The sequence below is a fragment of the Tachypleus tridentatus genome, chromosome 8, assembly GCF_004210375.1.
Source record: "Tachypleus tridentatus isolate NWPU-2018 chromosome 8, ASM421037v1, whole genome shotgun sequence".
Classification (NCBI taxonomy): domain Eukaryota; kingdom Metazoa; phylum Arthropoda; class Merostomata; order Xiphosura; family Limulidae; genus Tachypleus; species Tachypleus tridentatus.
Genome location: NC_134832.1, coordinates 18,107,353 through 18,122,507, shown reverse-complemented (window position 1 = coordinate 18,122,507; position 15,155 = coordinate 18,107,353). Strand labels below are relative to the sequence as shown.

Genomic DNA, 15,155 nt, shown 5'->3' with positions numbered 1-15,155 from the left:
CTCATATTAACACAACAAACTGATTGATTTAAAAGGATGAGGATTCTTCTGATTAGTCTTACAGATAGACATGCTTATTTTAAAACGCAACATATTAAGACAATAACTAGTTGATTTAAGACGGTATGAATTGTTGTACTCTGTCTTACAATTAGACGTGTTTGTTTTAAAACGCAACATATTAAGACAATAACTAGTTGATTTAAGACGGTATGAATTGTTGTACTCTGTCTTACAAATAGACGTGTTTGTTTTAAAACGTTGCATATAATCACAAGAAACTACTTGATGTATGACGGAGTGGATTCTTTTAATCAGTCTTACAGATAGTAGTGCCTCTGTTAAACGCCATATATTAACACAATAAACTACTTGATTTAAAACGGTATGGATTCTTGTAATCAGTATTACAGGTAGATGTTGTTTTTTTTAAACGCCACATAGTAAGACAATAAACTACTTGATTTAAGACAGTATGGATTTTTTCCATCAATCTAATAGATAGACGTGTTTCTTTTCAATTATCACGTATTAGCACAATAAACTATTTGATATAAGACGGTGGGTATTGTTGTAATTAGTCTTACAGGGAGACGTGTTTGTTTTAAAACGTCACATATAAAAACGAAAAATTACTTTGTTGAAGACGGTATGGATTCTAGTAATCAATCCTTCAGGTAGACGTGTTTGTATTAAAACGTCACATATTAACACAACAAACTACTTGATTTAAGATGGTGTGGATTCTTTTAATTAGTTTTACAGGTAGAGGTGTTTATTTTAAGACACCACAAGTTATCACAATAAATTACTTGATTTTATAGAGTGTAGATTCTCTTAATTAGTCTTACAGATAGAAGTTTTTATTTTATAACACCACATATCAACACAATAAACTTCTTGATTTAAGATGGTGTGGATTCTTGTAATCAGTCTTTCAGATAGACTTGTTTGTTTTGAAACACCTCATATTAACACAATAAACTACTTAGAGGTAAAATCTTATTTTATTTTAATTACAAAATACTCCATATTACACAGAAACTGGAATAATATCGTAAATTTCAGTACATGGTCAACCATAGAACAAATCATGGGTGTTTTTAACTTTACCCTGTGTCTTAGCTGTAAACATGAGGGTTTATAACATTAAAATTCGGGTTTGATACACATAATATAAATGATTAATCGAATATTCTTGATAATCTCTTTATGCATTGCCAACAACATCGAGGGTCAGGTGAAGAAGTAACGCTATGTTACAAAATGTTTACTTTTCTTGTTCCTGGAAAGAAAGTGTTACTTTTCAATTGCTTATGCCTAAAGTAAATGAATAAGACCTATTTTTCTCTTCAAACTTTGCTTTTGTGACGTGGGTAATGAAATTTTCAAATTTACCCATTTTCCAGAACATTCCAAGTAGATTCAGTGCTGTGTAGCTGATAGAGAATTTTCTCGAACTTAACAAGAATTTTCAAGAACTTTCTAGAATGTTGTAGAACTTACGAGAATTTTCAAGAATCTTTTAAAATTTTTGAGAACTTTCAGTAGAAATATATATGCAGGGGCTCATCACTTAAGTTTAGTTCCAGCTGCCTAAGTGAACACATAGACCTATTTAATGTTATCAGATTTTTTGCATCAGGAAGCTGCAAACATTTTCCAAATGCATTTTGTTATGTATGTGGCCAACGTATCAAGACAAGAAAGAAAAGCTACTTTGTGACAGCATCTGCTAAAATGTGTGAAGCCTACAAGGCATATTTCGGTATGCCTGTCGGGGATCAGGACAAACCCTGGGCATCTCATTTTACCTGCGAGCAGTGCAAGAAAAACTGTAGAAGGTAAGACGGACAATTTTTGCTTGCTTTAATAATAAGATTTTTTATTATACAAATGTTAGGCATTTTAAAATTTAAATATATAGCGGACCGCCAGAAGGTGTTGTGCCCACCATTGCACATAAAATTTGGTCTTATGAAACACTTTTGTTACAGTTCTTGGTAAGAAGTTTGCATCCTTCAATTACCTTCGAGACTTCTTCCCTAAGCTGTCTGAGGCAAAGATCGAAGCTGGCATCTTCGTTGGACCACAAATGAAGAAGATCCTGGAGTGCACAGAATTCTCCAAGAAGCTCAGTAGGAAGGAAAATAAATCTTGGGACAGCCTTGTCGCAGTGGTTCGGGGCTTCTTGGGCAATCACAAGGCCGAAAATTATGTGGAACCGGTTTAGGCTCTGGTGAAGAACTGCGGCAAAATGGGTTGCAGGATGTCTCAGAAAGTCCATATCCTTGACGCTCATCTGGATAAAATCAAGGAGAAAATGGGAGCATATTCAGAGGAGCAAGGCGAGCGCTTCCACCAAGATATACTGGAGTTTGAACGCCACAAATTTAGAAAAACTATTCACTTCTAAACATTTTTGTATAACTTCAGTATAAATAAATGTAAATCTTGATTCATGTATTGTTTTATTCAGATCTTATGTAAATGAAAATTTGCTCGTTTTTACATAGAAAATAGGCTAATTTCTAAATTTCATTATCCAGGTCACAAAAGCAAAGTTTGAAGGGAATAATGGCCATTTTCTGTACTTTTACAACATAAGCTATTAAGAAATAACATATACTATCCAGGAACAAAATTTGTGTTACATAGTGTTATTCACGTCCTTTTCCGATAGAGGATTGGTTTGGTTTGTTTTGAATTTCACGCTGAGCTACACGAAAGCTATCTACGCTAGCCATCCCTAATTTAGTAGTGTAAGACTAGAGCGGAGGCTGTTTGTCATTATTACCCAGCTACAACTCTTGGTTTAGTCTTTTACCAACAAATAGTGGGATTGATCGCCAAATTATAACACCCCACGGTTGAAGGGGCGAGCATATTTGGTGTGACGGAGATTCGAACCTGCGGCCCTTAGATAACTAGTCGAGTGCTTTAACCACTGGTCATGCCGGGCATCCGAGAGAGAACAATTGAATAACTAGATTTTTAAAATAAGTAGAGCCAAAGAATACAACATTTTGTATAAGGAAACCTTTATTGTTTTCCATGGATGTGTAAATTTTCCAAAGAAAGAGGGCCTGGCATGGCCTCGCTCTAGTCTTACACTACTAACTTAGGGACGGCTAGCACAGATAGCCCTCGAGTAGCTTTGTGCGAAATTCAAAAAACAAACAAACCAAAGAAAGAAACCTTCATTGTTCTCCGTGGAAGTTTAAATTTTGCATAGTTGGTAGGTTGGTTTGGTGTTTTATGGCACAAAGCAACTAAGCTATCTGCGCCATTCTTCATAGAAAGAAATTTTTATTGTTCTCAATGGAAGTACAAATTCTGTACAGAAAGAAATCTTCATTGTTCTCAATGAAAGTACAAATTCTCTAAAAAAAATCTTCATTGTTCTCAATGAAAGTACAAATTCTCTAAAAAAAATCTTCATTGTTCTCAATGGAAGTGTAAAATATCCAAACAGATTTAGCACAACAAGTAGTATATCGTTAAATCAATGATTATGTTTTCAGCAAGAGGAGATCAGATGTAAAATAAAAAATGGAAATATTTGCAAATAATTGATTGTTTTTTGGAATTTTGCACAAAGCTACTCGAGGGCTATCTGTGCTAGCCGTCCCTAATTTAGCAGTGTAAGACTAGAGGGAAGGCAGCTAGTCATCACCACCCATCGCCAACTCTTGGGCTACTCTTTTACCAGCGAATAGTGGGATTGACCGTCACTTTATAACACCCCCACAGCTGAAAGAGCGAGCATGTTTGGCGCGACAGGGACGTGAACCCGCGACCCTCAGATTACGAGTCGCACGCCTTAACATGCTTGGCCATGCCGGGCCTGCAAATAAATGAAATCAAGAATAACAACTATCTGTAATAATGAATTAATAACTGATAAGTATCTGTAATAACGAATTAATGACTGATAAGTATCTCTGATAATGGATTAATAACTGATAAGTATCTCTGATAACAGATTAATAACTGATAAGTATCTGTAATAACAGATTAATAACTGATAAGTATCTGTAATAACGGATTAATAACTGGTAAAGTGTGAAAAAACCATACTGAGTTAAAACACAGTCGGTATTGAATAAATCAAACACGTAGCGCAGCGAAAAGGTGAACTTATTGTAAGTGTTTGAAAACCTCGTAAATTAGTAATTAACTATGGAACACAGACTTGTAGATGGATAAGGGAATTAAAAATATAAATAGCACGATGAAAATGTACAAAATCGATCGAGGTTGGTTGTACATAGTATCATACCCTGTTACATGTGGCAAATTTGAGCATACATTTCATTGAAAATAAAGTAATGACGGTGGCCAAAACATTACTTTAAAGTAATGAGAAACGAATTAAGCTATCTTAAGCTAGTCCTATACATGTGTGGATGAGTGTACATTTTTCTGGTTTCAGTTTCAAACATAAGAACAAGTCTAACAACCGAAAGATGTGGGAATGGAGATGAAGAGAATATTTGGATAGAACGTAGACTCAGATGACAGTGGAAGAAGAACAAAGTTTCAAGATACTAAACAGAAAGTTATAGAGGTGATCATGAAGAAAGCTGAATGGTAAACTGGGAAATATTCGAAGAGTCTATAATGATGATTATTATATAAAGAAGTGATGGAGGAATAGCAATGAAAATGTATATAAAACCAAGAGACGATAAGGAAAACCCAACTGTAAAAAAAATAAAGAGTGGTAACCACTTGATTGGGAGCAAAAGAAAAAAGGATAAAAGATTTATATTTTATTTCATGAGCACAAAGATACACAATACGTTGTTCGTGTAGTGTTCATGGTTTTTAAAGTTATAAGGTTCGTAATTTGCCATTATGCCACTGGATAGCAGGATAAAGAAGGAAAAGATAAAATGTAGAATTTTCAAATAAAAAGCAAGAAACGGCGTTAAATATGTGAGACTTTAATAAGGGAATAAAAAAGAGTTTGCAGATGAAACAGAACTGATCGGAAGTATGGTAAACTGGGTAATATTAGATGCTCAAAGAACTGAATATTTGTATTACTACAAGAACTCAATCAATAGAGATAACAAATTACGTAAATAATCTAAAGATGTCATGTTTAATACTGAATATTTAATTAATAATAAAAGTAAGATATACTATAACCTCCCTTCCAAAACTAAGGGGCTAAGATATAAGTGAACTGAAAGATATCATATCCTTTTTTCGAAGGAGAATATTTATTCAATAATTTTGTTAACTAATCTGGAACCAAAGAATACTATGCTGATTGTTCTAGAACCAAAAATGCCGTGTTAAATAATCTACAACCAAATATTACAAAAATTTATAAAACCTTGAACGCTCTCCATGGAAGCAAAGAATCTCGCTTAGCAGAACGTTTATAACAATAATGGAGTCCAAAGAAAAAAGGAACCTTTCGACCCAAACACTTCACTGCAACGAAACTGAGCAGAGCTGATACTACTAACAAGATCTTAAAAAAGGATTTGAAGTGAAAGAAGGTCATCTTTCGAAACGTATCAGTTACGTATCGAACTCAACAGCTGGTTTTATGAGCCCAGTAAAATTTGAACCAAAGCAATCTTATTGAACTATACACCTGTTAGATTCTATGATGCAGCAGATTCAGACTTTTTTTTTTTTTACTTTAGGTCTGCTTAAACGTGGTCTTGGAATATGAAGTCCCGTATAGTGCAAAGTCTGTGTAAATTTTATCAATGAGGGGCCAAAGACGTACATTTTTTTTACAATAGAAATGTTGGTTTCGAGCAACAAATGGTGCATAAGTTTATTGAAACGATCCGAAAAACAGTACTTAAGGGAATATGTAAAAGCAAAAACTGGGGCTTTTACGAGTGCCAACAACTGTTTTTAGAAACAATATTTTGATCTCATTTATGGCATCTCTAGTGTTTAGTGTCTTAATATTAAAACGCACTACGGTGTATACAGGTTTTGCATTAAGCTTAGTCCATCTCAGTTGTGAAACTAAGTGTAAAGTTAACTTACTAACCCTATTTTTGATTTCTTATCAGAGGATGGACTGAGCTCCGTTCGTTCCTTATAAAACATGTTTTGCTGAGTAAATTTTCTTTAATCTAAGGCAAACTTCTTTTTATGAATTGAAAGGTTCAACAGCTTAATCATTCCAATAAATAACTGTTTACAATCCAACCTTCTCTAAAACAACATACTTTTGTTAATATCAAGAAAAACAGTTGATTTATTTTCTTTCTTTCAGAGGTTCTCGTTTTCAGTTATTTTACTGATTTTGTTTATTTTGCACCAAAATATCAAAATTACCTCCAATTAAATGATTCAAAACAAAGGTATTGCATTAAGAAAGAGAAGTGATTACAATAATCTCTAACTTTTATTGAAAAGACTACAGAAAAAAAAAACCAACGAAGAAATAAATTATAAACTACTGTGGGCTATAAAATATCAACAGTCACTTTTAATGATCTATTTAAAGCTTTGAGTAAAAATCAGGGAAAAATGTCATGAATATTTATTTTCAATATAGCAGTAAAAGCAAATCATTCTCTCAGATAATTATAGAGAGCTATTTACATGCAACACGCTTAAGGAATAGGAAACCCCTTCATGTAACATTTATTTGAGACATTAAAGAATTTCGAGGGAACGCGAATCGCTCAAGTATGATATTCAGTAAAGGAAATTTGAACTATGAAGTAATGATCATTTGTATCACGTTAAAAGCCTTATTACCCTTAGTATTAAAATACACCCAAGTATACACGTAAGAAGTTTACTAACTGATCTGCCTACCAACTAATCAGAACACTAAACATAATACAATATGTTTCAATATGTATACGTGTATAAGTTTACAGTGATCCTTATCATCACATATTTACTGAATGTATATATCAGAATAACATGTGTTTGCTTTCAAACGAGCTATGTATATAATTTGGCTATTTGAAAAACGTTAATAGATCCCGCCAAGTGTCTATAGAGCAGCTGGTTAGTTTACACATTTTCTTTGAAAATAGTAAGTGCTCCGGAAACATTGCATGCTATAACTTACTTTCAAGAAAATCCTTCGATTATTAGAAGTTAACTAGCTTTGTTGATACGAAGATCGAATGATACGATATGGATGCAATAAGAATGGTACAAATGAAATGAAAACTCTATAATCTAGATGAACACGTGATTACTTCTAAGAATTAAATTACCAAAGGTATTTTAGTTCACAAATTGCATGAGTTTTCTTTGCGTCTATATACACACGTGTACGTGTTTCTACATGTGTTGCAATTGAGGAAATACATAACACATCCAATAATAACACCATAACAACAGTGGGAAAATTCCAGAACATAACAAGGGTTACATTTAGTGAAAGAGAATTAAAAAAGCCTTCTACTTCATCCACCTAACTAGGTACTTTTCAGGCAAAACACATGTTGAAATGAGCAGAATTTGATGATAATTACTCAATACTACATTAGGAGCTACTGTTAATAGGGGATGGCTAAAAATCTTATCTCTTATTTCTAAGCTCTTGGATTCGAATTGCAGCAGATTTCGTTACGAGGACTATATCTCCGAAGGCGACAGTACAATGGCAGCGGAAAAGCAGTGTTCTGGCAATTTAAAAGTTAGAATACCTACATATTTTCAGCCGTGGGTGCGGTATAATGAGACGGTCAATCTCACTATTCGTTGGTAAAAGAGTAGCCCAAGAGTTAGCGGTGAGTGGTAATGACTAGCTATATTCCCTCTAGCCTTACACTGCTAATTTAAGGACAGCTGGCGCAGATAGACCTCGTGTAGCTTTGCGCGAAATTCAAAAAACAGAGCTACATATATATGTGCAATTAGTTAACCGATAAGATAATTATAGTCTATTATTTAATGCTCATTGTGTCCATAGACTAATGTCTTTGTTATAGCTGCGTAGAATATTTATCAATGAATTGTGGTTAAATAACTGATGTAATTACTTTTAACTGAAACGCTGTATCTTGAGTACTAACCTGATGCTCAAATCGACTCTTAAAACACCGTGGGGGCGTCATAATGTGATGGTCAGTCCCACTATTCGTTGGTAAAAGAGTAACCCAAGAGTTGGCGGTGGATGGTGATGACTAGCTGCCTTCCTTCTGGTCTTACACTGCTAAATTAGGGACAGCTGGTGCAGATAGACCTCATGTCGCTTTGCGCGAAATACAAACCAAACCAAAACAACCTAACAGCTTGAAACGAATTATTTTCCCTTTTTCAGGTTCTGACGTTGTAACATATATACTGTATCTGTTTATTGATTGTGTTACATAAAACAGACAACACTCTCAATTATGTTTTAATGGTCACCAGTCAACAGTTTAGTGTTGGTTTTATTTCCCAGTACCTTTATCCTACCGTAAGAACTATCTAGAACATCAATGACATATACAATAACGTACAACTAACAAAACGCTTTTCTACTTTCCACGATGTTATACATAACTTATTTATTGGTATATAATGATTGATATTTGATCTCCTATGGAACGAGCCTTTTTAAAATTATTTTTGACTTTTGGTGTGAGTTTTATAAGACAATTTATACTCTGTGTAAATTTTAATTTATTTTTCATTTTTCAAATTTCCGAATTTAAAATTTCACTCTCATAAAACCACACGTTTGTAAGTATGAAGTCTTATGTGTGTTTATTTGTCTTTTTTTAATCTTTGATCAACTGCTGCATAACGTGACGTATATTAGGATATTAAATGCTCGATGTACTATATACGGACTTTCTCATGTTTACAAGAATTGTTTACTAAAGCGATAACATTTTCCCACGGGAATTATTTCTCATGTTTGTTTATGTTATTCCATCTATGGATAGACTCGTGATGTTTGAAGGATTCAGTTACGACTAGGATTAAATTGAAGCGTATTCTAATATGTAGAATAGAAAACATCACATCTTTACATGTCTGTGTCTAAAAAAAAAAGAACCTTTAGGCATGACTTATCTGTTATAGAAGTAAATATATTCGTTTCTTTTAAAACATAATGTATATTTTTTTCGCAGTCAATGTTACAGTTGCTGTTACCATACACGGGCCTAAACTTTCCAGTATGTTTATGGTAACTTAAAAGCCTGTTAACTGAAGATTCAAGGACATATTTCCCTCTGTGTAGGACTAAACTTAGATAAAGACAAAATATTAGGGTTTTTTCTTTTATGGTATAGATAAAGAGTTAATGCCATGAGAATAGTAAGATGTTTTTTTTTATGGTTGACAAAATTATCTCAAAGAACAATAGTAAACGCATTAACAGGTTTATATTTGTACCATTTATAAAATAAGCTATAATGGTCTGAAGTGTTAAAGTATTCTTGTTTATAAATATGGCAAACAAATTGTATTTGTTTTAGAAAATAATAGCAATAATTATTATTGTATGAGTGTTTAGTTTTTAGAAGCGAAGCTGTGGGGAAGCCAGGAGAGGGGAATCAAATATCATTGCTCCACAGCAGTTAATTCAGTTTTAGAATTATTTTAATTTGGCCCCATTACATGTAATGGCCTCCCACTTAAGAAAAACGTGAGCTGGGAATTATTTCTTTTCTCAACTTACCCTTTTTCTTAAAGAAAGTATTAAGAAATTCACGTGGAAATATCATATAAGATAAACAAGAAATACAATTATTTTCGAAATATTAACACATGTAGTAATTACTTCTTCAATAAAATATAATTATATAGATATAATAATAGATTACTGTACTCGTCTTTTATTTCTAAATATATTATAATTTGATTGTATGATTAAATCAAGAGAAATCTGTTCTTAAAAATCTATATTTTTCTTTTTTTTTAATTATGCAGAATATTTTACCAGTGTAGTAGTTGTTTAATATGCTGATAAACATTAATTAAAAAAAAAGAAACTCAGAAACTTGTAAAATTTAAATATATGTTTATGAAGTGACTAATCACCAAGATAGTTTAAAGTAAGCTACTTGCTTAAACTATGCATACCATATTACTTTATTATGCACATATTATTAATAAGAAAGACTTATGGGTGAAAACTGCTTCAAATTAGATCGTTAACAGTGTGAATTAAAATCTCACTGCAAATGGCTTGGTTACAAAATAATGGTATACAAAAGAAACATTGCTATAACTGATGTAGTTAACAAGACAACAATGTTCTAAAGACTTTACTGTGATTGATTTCGTTTCTATGGCAACAATATAGATAAAAGCATTTCTGTATACTAATTTTGTTACCAAGCCAACAATGAAAATAAAAATTTATGGCAACTGATTTCGTTAACAAGAAAACAAGAAGTAAAAACCTTTCAGTAACTGATATTGTTACCAGAACAGTAACAGAAATTAACTGTACATTGATTTTGTTATCAAAACTATAATATGCTTAGAAGTCTTGCTTTCACTGATTTATAACTTCCCTCTTTCCAAACTGATATCGCATCACGTTTTATTGCAAATATATGCTATCATATAAAATTATTTAAATTAATACAAGAAACATAAGCCATCAAAATGATTTATTACCACTTTAGTAAGAGTATAAAAGTCAGTCAGGTTACAGAAACCAATCTCACCAGTCACTTTTCCACACAACTAAGCATGTTAATTTAACGACAGCAGTAAAACCAACGCATATACAATAAAGGAACTAATTCTTCATTATACATCCCTGATTCGAGTAATTTAGAAATTTACTCTAATTTGTTAAACTCTATTGCAATATTTAATAAATATTTGCTTAAAATCACTCTTTATTTTATCCATTTGTTCTAGCATGGGGGGGGAGGACACAATGATCTTACTTTTCATACCCAAATCCTAGAACTGTTAAACTGACTATATTATATCTATTTAATAAATTAAATATTGTAAATATGCAATAATATATATTGATAATATAAAACTATAGTTATCAATGTTACATAAACACCCTCACGTTGTAAGGATATATTCATATTTGTTTTCAGTTCATACACTCCAATATTTTAAATATAGAATAAGTATTTTCAGTTTATACCAACCAAAATTTTAGATAAAGAATAATATGTATTTTCGAATTATATCATGGCCTGGCTTGGTCAGGTGGGTAGGGCGCTCGGCTCGTAATCCGAGCGTCGCGGATTCGAATTCTCGTCACACCAAATATGCTCGCCCTTTAACAACTATCAATATGAAACATAGTTGTTTGTAGATCCTTTCGCTTATCATAATTCATAAATATTTATGCACAGTATGAGAAAAAATTAGGAAATTAGGCTATTAAAAATCTACTTTCAAAAATATCTGTGAATAGTAATGCATGTAGTTCATAAAATGTAAAACTAACGAGTTTTAAAATACGTTTTTTTTCAGCTTTCGTTCGTCTTACGTATGTTTAGGAATATTAAATACTCAACTTTTACTTAAGCGAGTTGCACAGAATTAATAAAAAAAATATATCGCCTTAGACAGGAGAAAGTAAGATCTAGGTGTTACATTGTCCAAAATAAGTAGCGGATATAGAATATATAGTTTTATAAGTTGATTAAAGTTTTGTGAGCGTGTCAAGTAAGAACAGTTTAATAGTTTTAATCTCTTTGCAGTCTGTGTTAAATCTTTATTGTATGTTGTAACATAGTGGCAACAAAACTACCTTTACTACTTAGTACACATAAAAATGTTCCGATTCTAAAAGTCTAAATAAACTAAAATATTTATTGTGCAATGTAGACATAAGAGTGATATAAATTATTTCTCTACCGTATTTTCATAATACGTGAAATAGAATGTTAAGAAATGATCTTTTAAGCAATCACTAATATCATTTACATGATATTACCTCTGATATGACGTATTTTTATACTGTGCTTTTAGTCTAATATTATAAGATATTCCCTGGTAGACTTATTTAATATTTTTACGTTTTGAAAATTTCTCAAACTAGGCTTAAAGAAAGTTGAAGAGTGTATTTATGGTGGATTTATCAATCTTCAAACAGAAGGTAAAGTCACTATACATCGCCAGTGGTATTAAATTTAGAAATGTTTATTTTGGAAAAAGAAAAATGTAACGTTACAGTTTGTATAGGTTAACGTGCGAATAAAGAGAATTACATGCTTTTCCCATTAAAATTTGAGCCACTTAATATTTTAGATTGGTATTAACTCAGCTTGTTACCATACAGAATCTTTATGATAGACTCCGTCAAATCTGAATATGATATAAACTCAAATTGTTACCACACAGTGTATTTGTAGTATATTCCATCAATTTTAAATATCGTATTAACTCAGCTTGTTACTAGATTTATAAAGTGTGTTTGTGATGAATTCCATCAATTTTAACATGATACTACCCCAGATTGTTATCATAAAATGTGTTCCTGATTACATTTTTAATTTTACAAACTGAGTTTAACAAAAGTTGAAGAGAGTAATTATGATGTATTTCATCAAACTTCAGTCCCAGATTAGCTAATAATTCTGATATATAAGAGTGAGATTTGGCAAAATCTTTCAAATTTTATGTAATATAACAAACATCATTAGAGTGTGTGTATTAAATTTTGAAAACTGAGATGTTACAGAGATGTTACAATTTGTTCATTCTATTACTAAGAAAGATTTGAAAACTGAGATCAAATGAACTAACTCCACTCGTTACAATGTGTTCATCAAATTTTAAAGGTGAGGTTGGCGGAACAAGATATGTTAGATTGTGTTTATGTAAATAGCATTAGTTACTATATCACAAGTAAGATTTACTTACCAGAGAACAGACTCTCACTTTTATTACGCACCGATAGCTTTAAAGTAGGTGCCACAAATTGTGGCAGTTTATGAATCTACAACATTATCATAGGGCCAACCAACTCCAGATATTTACGCTTTAGGTTAATATACTGAACATAGAACTCATCATTTCAATTCTTTATTTTAAATTAAAATAATTGTAATATAGGTTCATTGCAATATTCAAAAGAATGCTGTGAAACGTTTTTACACCTTATAATTCTGGTGGAGTGTTTATATAGTTTTTGATTGTTTGTTTGTTTGTTTTGGAATTTCGCACAAAGCTACTCGAGGGCTATCTGTGCTAGCCGTCCCTAATTTAGCAGTGTAAGACTAGAGGGAAGGCAGCTAGTCATCACCACCCACCGCCAACTTTTGGGCTACTATTTTACCAACGAATACTGGGATTGAATGAAACATTATAACGCCTCAACGGCTGAAAGGGCGAGCATGTTTGGCGCGACGGGGATGCGAACCCGCGACCCTCAAATTACGAGTCGCACGCCTTAACCCACCTGGCCATGCCGAGATGTTTATATGTATGTGTATGCACATACAGTAGATATGAACCAATCAGAATAATTCAGTATTCAGCTTAAAAGATTAACTGAAATACTTAGTCTATAATAGTTGACTTTATTGGTCGAATGAAATACTTTTCTTCATAAAAAATCGTTAGTTTCATCCCTGATTAACAATATTATAAACATTTAATTGAAAAATACAAATTGACAAAATTCCTCCGAATATGTTAATTTCGCGAAGAAAACTTTACATTGAACTATACTCACATTGTTCTCAACTGCACTTTAAACACTCAAAATACATTAATAAAAGGATAATTGGATGGCCTTTTCGAAACACTATAGTAACGTAAGGAAGTTTTTTTGTGTTTATATAAATTTTACGTTTGGTCACGTTGACGACTGTATGACGACAACATCTCTTTCATTTTTACCATAACATACACTCGCTGACTATTTAGAACATGTAATCAAATTCTAGTATTTCTACCCATAGAGGGAGGTCGAAACGGCGAAAAAGAAACTAACATCGAAATTTCTTCTTCGAATAACTCATAGATGTGAGTATGATTCACACTTCGAAGAGTTTAAAGGCTTGATTAAAATGAACTGTTAAAAAAGTTTCAAATTTTAATTACGATGTTCCTGAGCAATAGTTTCTAGGTGGGATTATAATGCACCCATCGAAGGGTGTACAGTCATTATTATAATACATTCTTTCAATAGTTTAAAGTATAGATTATAATATAATTGTCATGTTATGCTATTGTTTAACAATCTCAAGTTCGCTGGAATGTTTTTTAGTATAGTCTAGTGCTGAATATACCTTATACAATACTTAATATACTCTGAGTATATTATAGTCCTGAAAATACTTTATAAGACACTTACCAATACCTTAAGTATATTGCACTCCTAATGATACTAAACGTGGTTCTACCAATATTTGATTAAATCACAGTCCGGAAAATACTCGAAATAATACTTACCACATTCCAAATATATAATAATCCTAAAATATTTTTTACAATACTTACCCCCATATGAAACAATACTCGCTATAACACTATATGCGTCATTCAGGTCGCTGTTGAGTAGTATAAAAGTTAACCACCTTGAAATGCAAGGAAGTCATTAAAAGTGTGTAAGTTTAGGATAACTGATTCTCACATAAAGAATCATTCTAAGTGAGAGTCTATACCGTTTTAAAGACAGAACAAAGCACCTTATAGGTCACTATAATATATGACACGTTATAATATAAGTGTAGCAGTTAAGCAATAAAATAATTACATTACCCACGTCACGAGGTAAAGGACGTTATTAATATAACATAATAACATTTAATTCATTCGATCTCACTTTCTATTGTGTATACTGTTCGTGTTTACTCATGCGGAACGTGTTGGGTGAGCCTACACTTACAGGTTACAGTGTAACAGTTTCGGTTGTGGTTTTCGCCCATCTTTCAAAGGGCATTATTTATTTTCTTGGAGAACGTGACAGCCGTTCTTTGTCTTTGTTTCTCTTTCCGTTATACATTTAATTTAAGACAATTTTCACTTAACCTAGTGTTTCCTTTTTATTCTCAGATATATTTCAAGGCAAATGACTGAAGTCAATGTTATATTAACAGATACTTTTCAAGATAACACTTCATTCAGTGTTACTGTCTCAAGTATATCTCAATACAACTCATTTGAATCAGTATTTTATTCTCAGATTTATCTCAACACTTTAGTTAGTGCTATATTCTTAGGTATATCTTAAGACAACTCACTTTAGCCAGTGTTACATTCTTGTATAACCACACATT

The 15,155-nt window shown here is 32.2% G+C and overlaps 1 protein-coding gene across 1 annotated transcript; it reads right to left on the bottom strand.

The window, feature by feature from the left end:
* Positions 1 to 1,239: 1,239 nt before the first annotated feature.
* LOC143224105 (uncharacterized) lies at positions 1,240 to 14,479 on the bottom strand. The gene is made up of 2 exons (XM_076452565.1): positions 14,377 to 14,479; positions 1,240 to 2,302 (listed from the first exon to the last, which is right to left on the bottom strand). The coding sequence occupies exons 1-2, from the start codon at positions 14,380 to 14,382 to the stop codon at positions 1,976 to 1,978; spliced, it is 333 nt and encodes a 110-aa protein (XP_076308680.1). The 5' UTR covers positions 14,383 to 14,479; the 3' UTR covers positions 1,240 to 1,975.
* Positions 14,480 to 15,155: the final 676 nt, after the last annotated feature.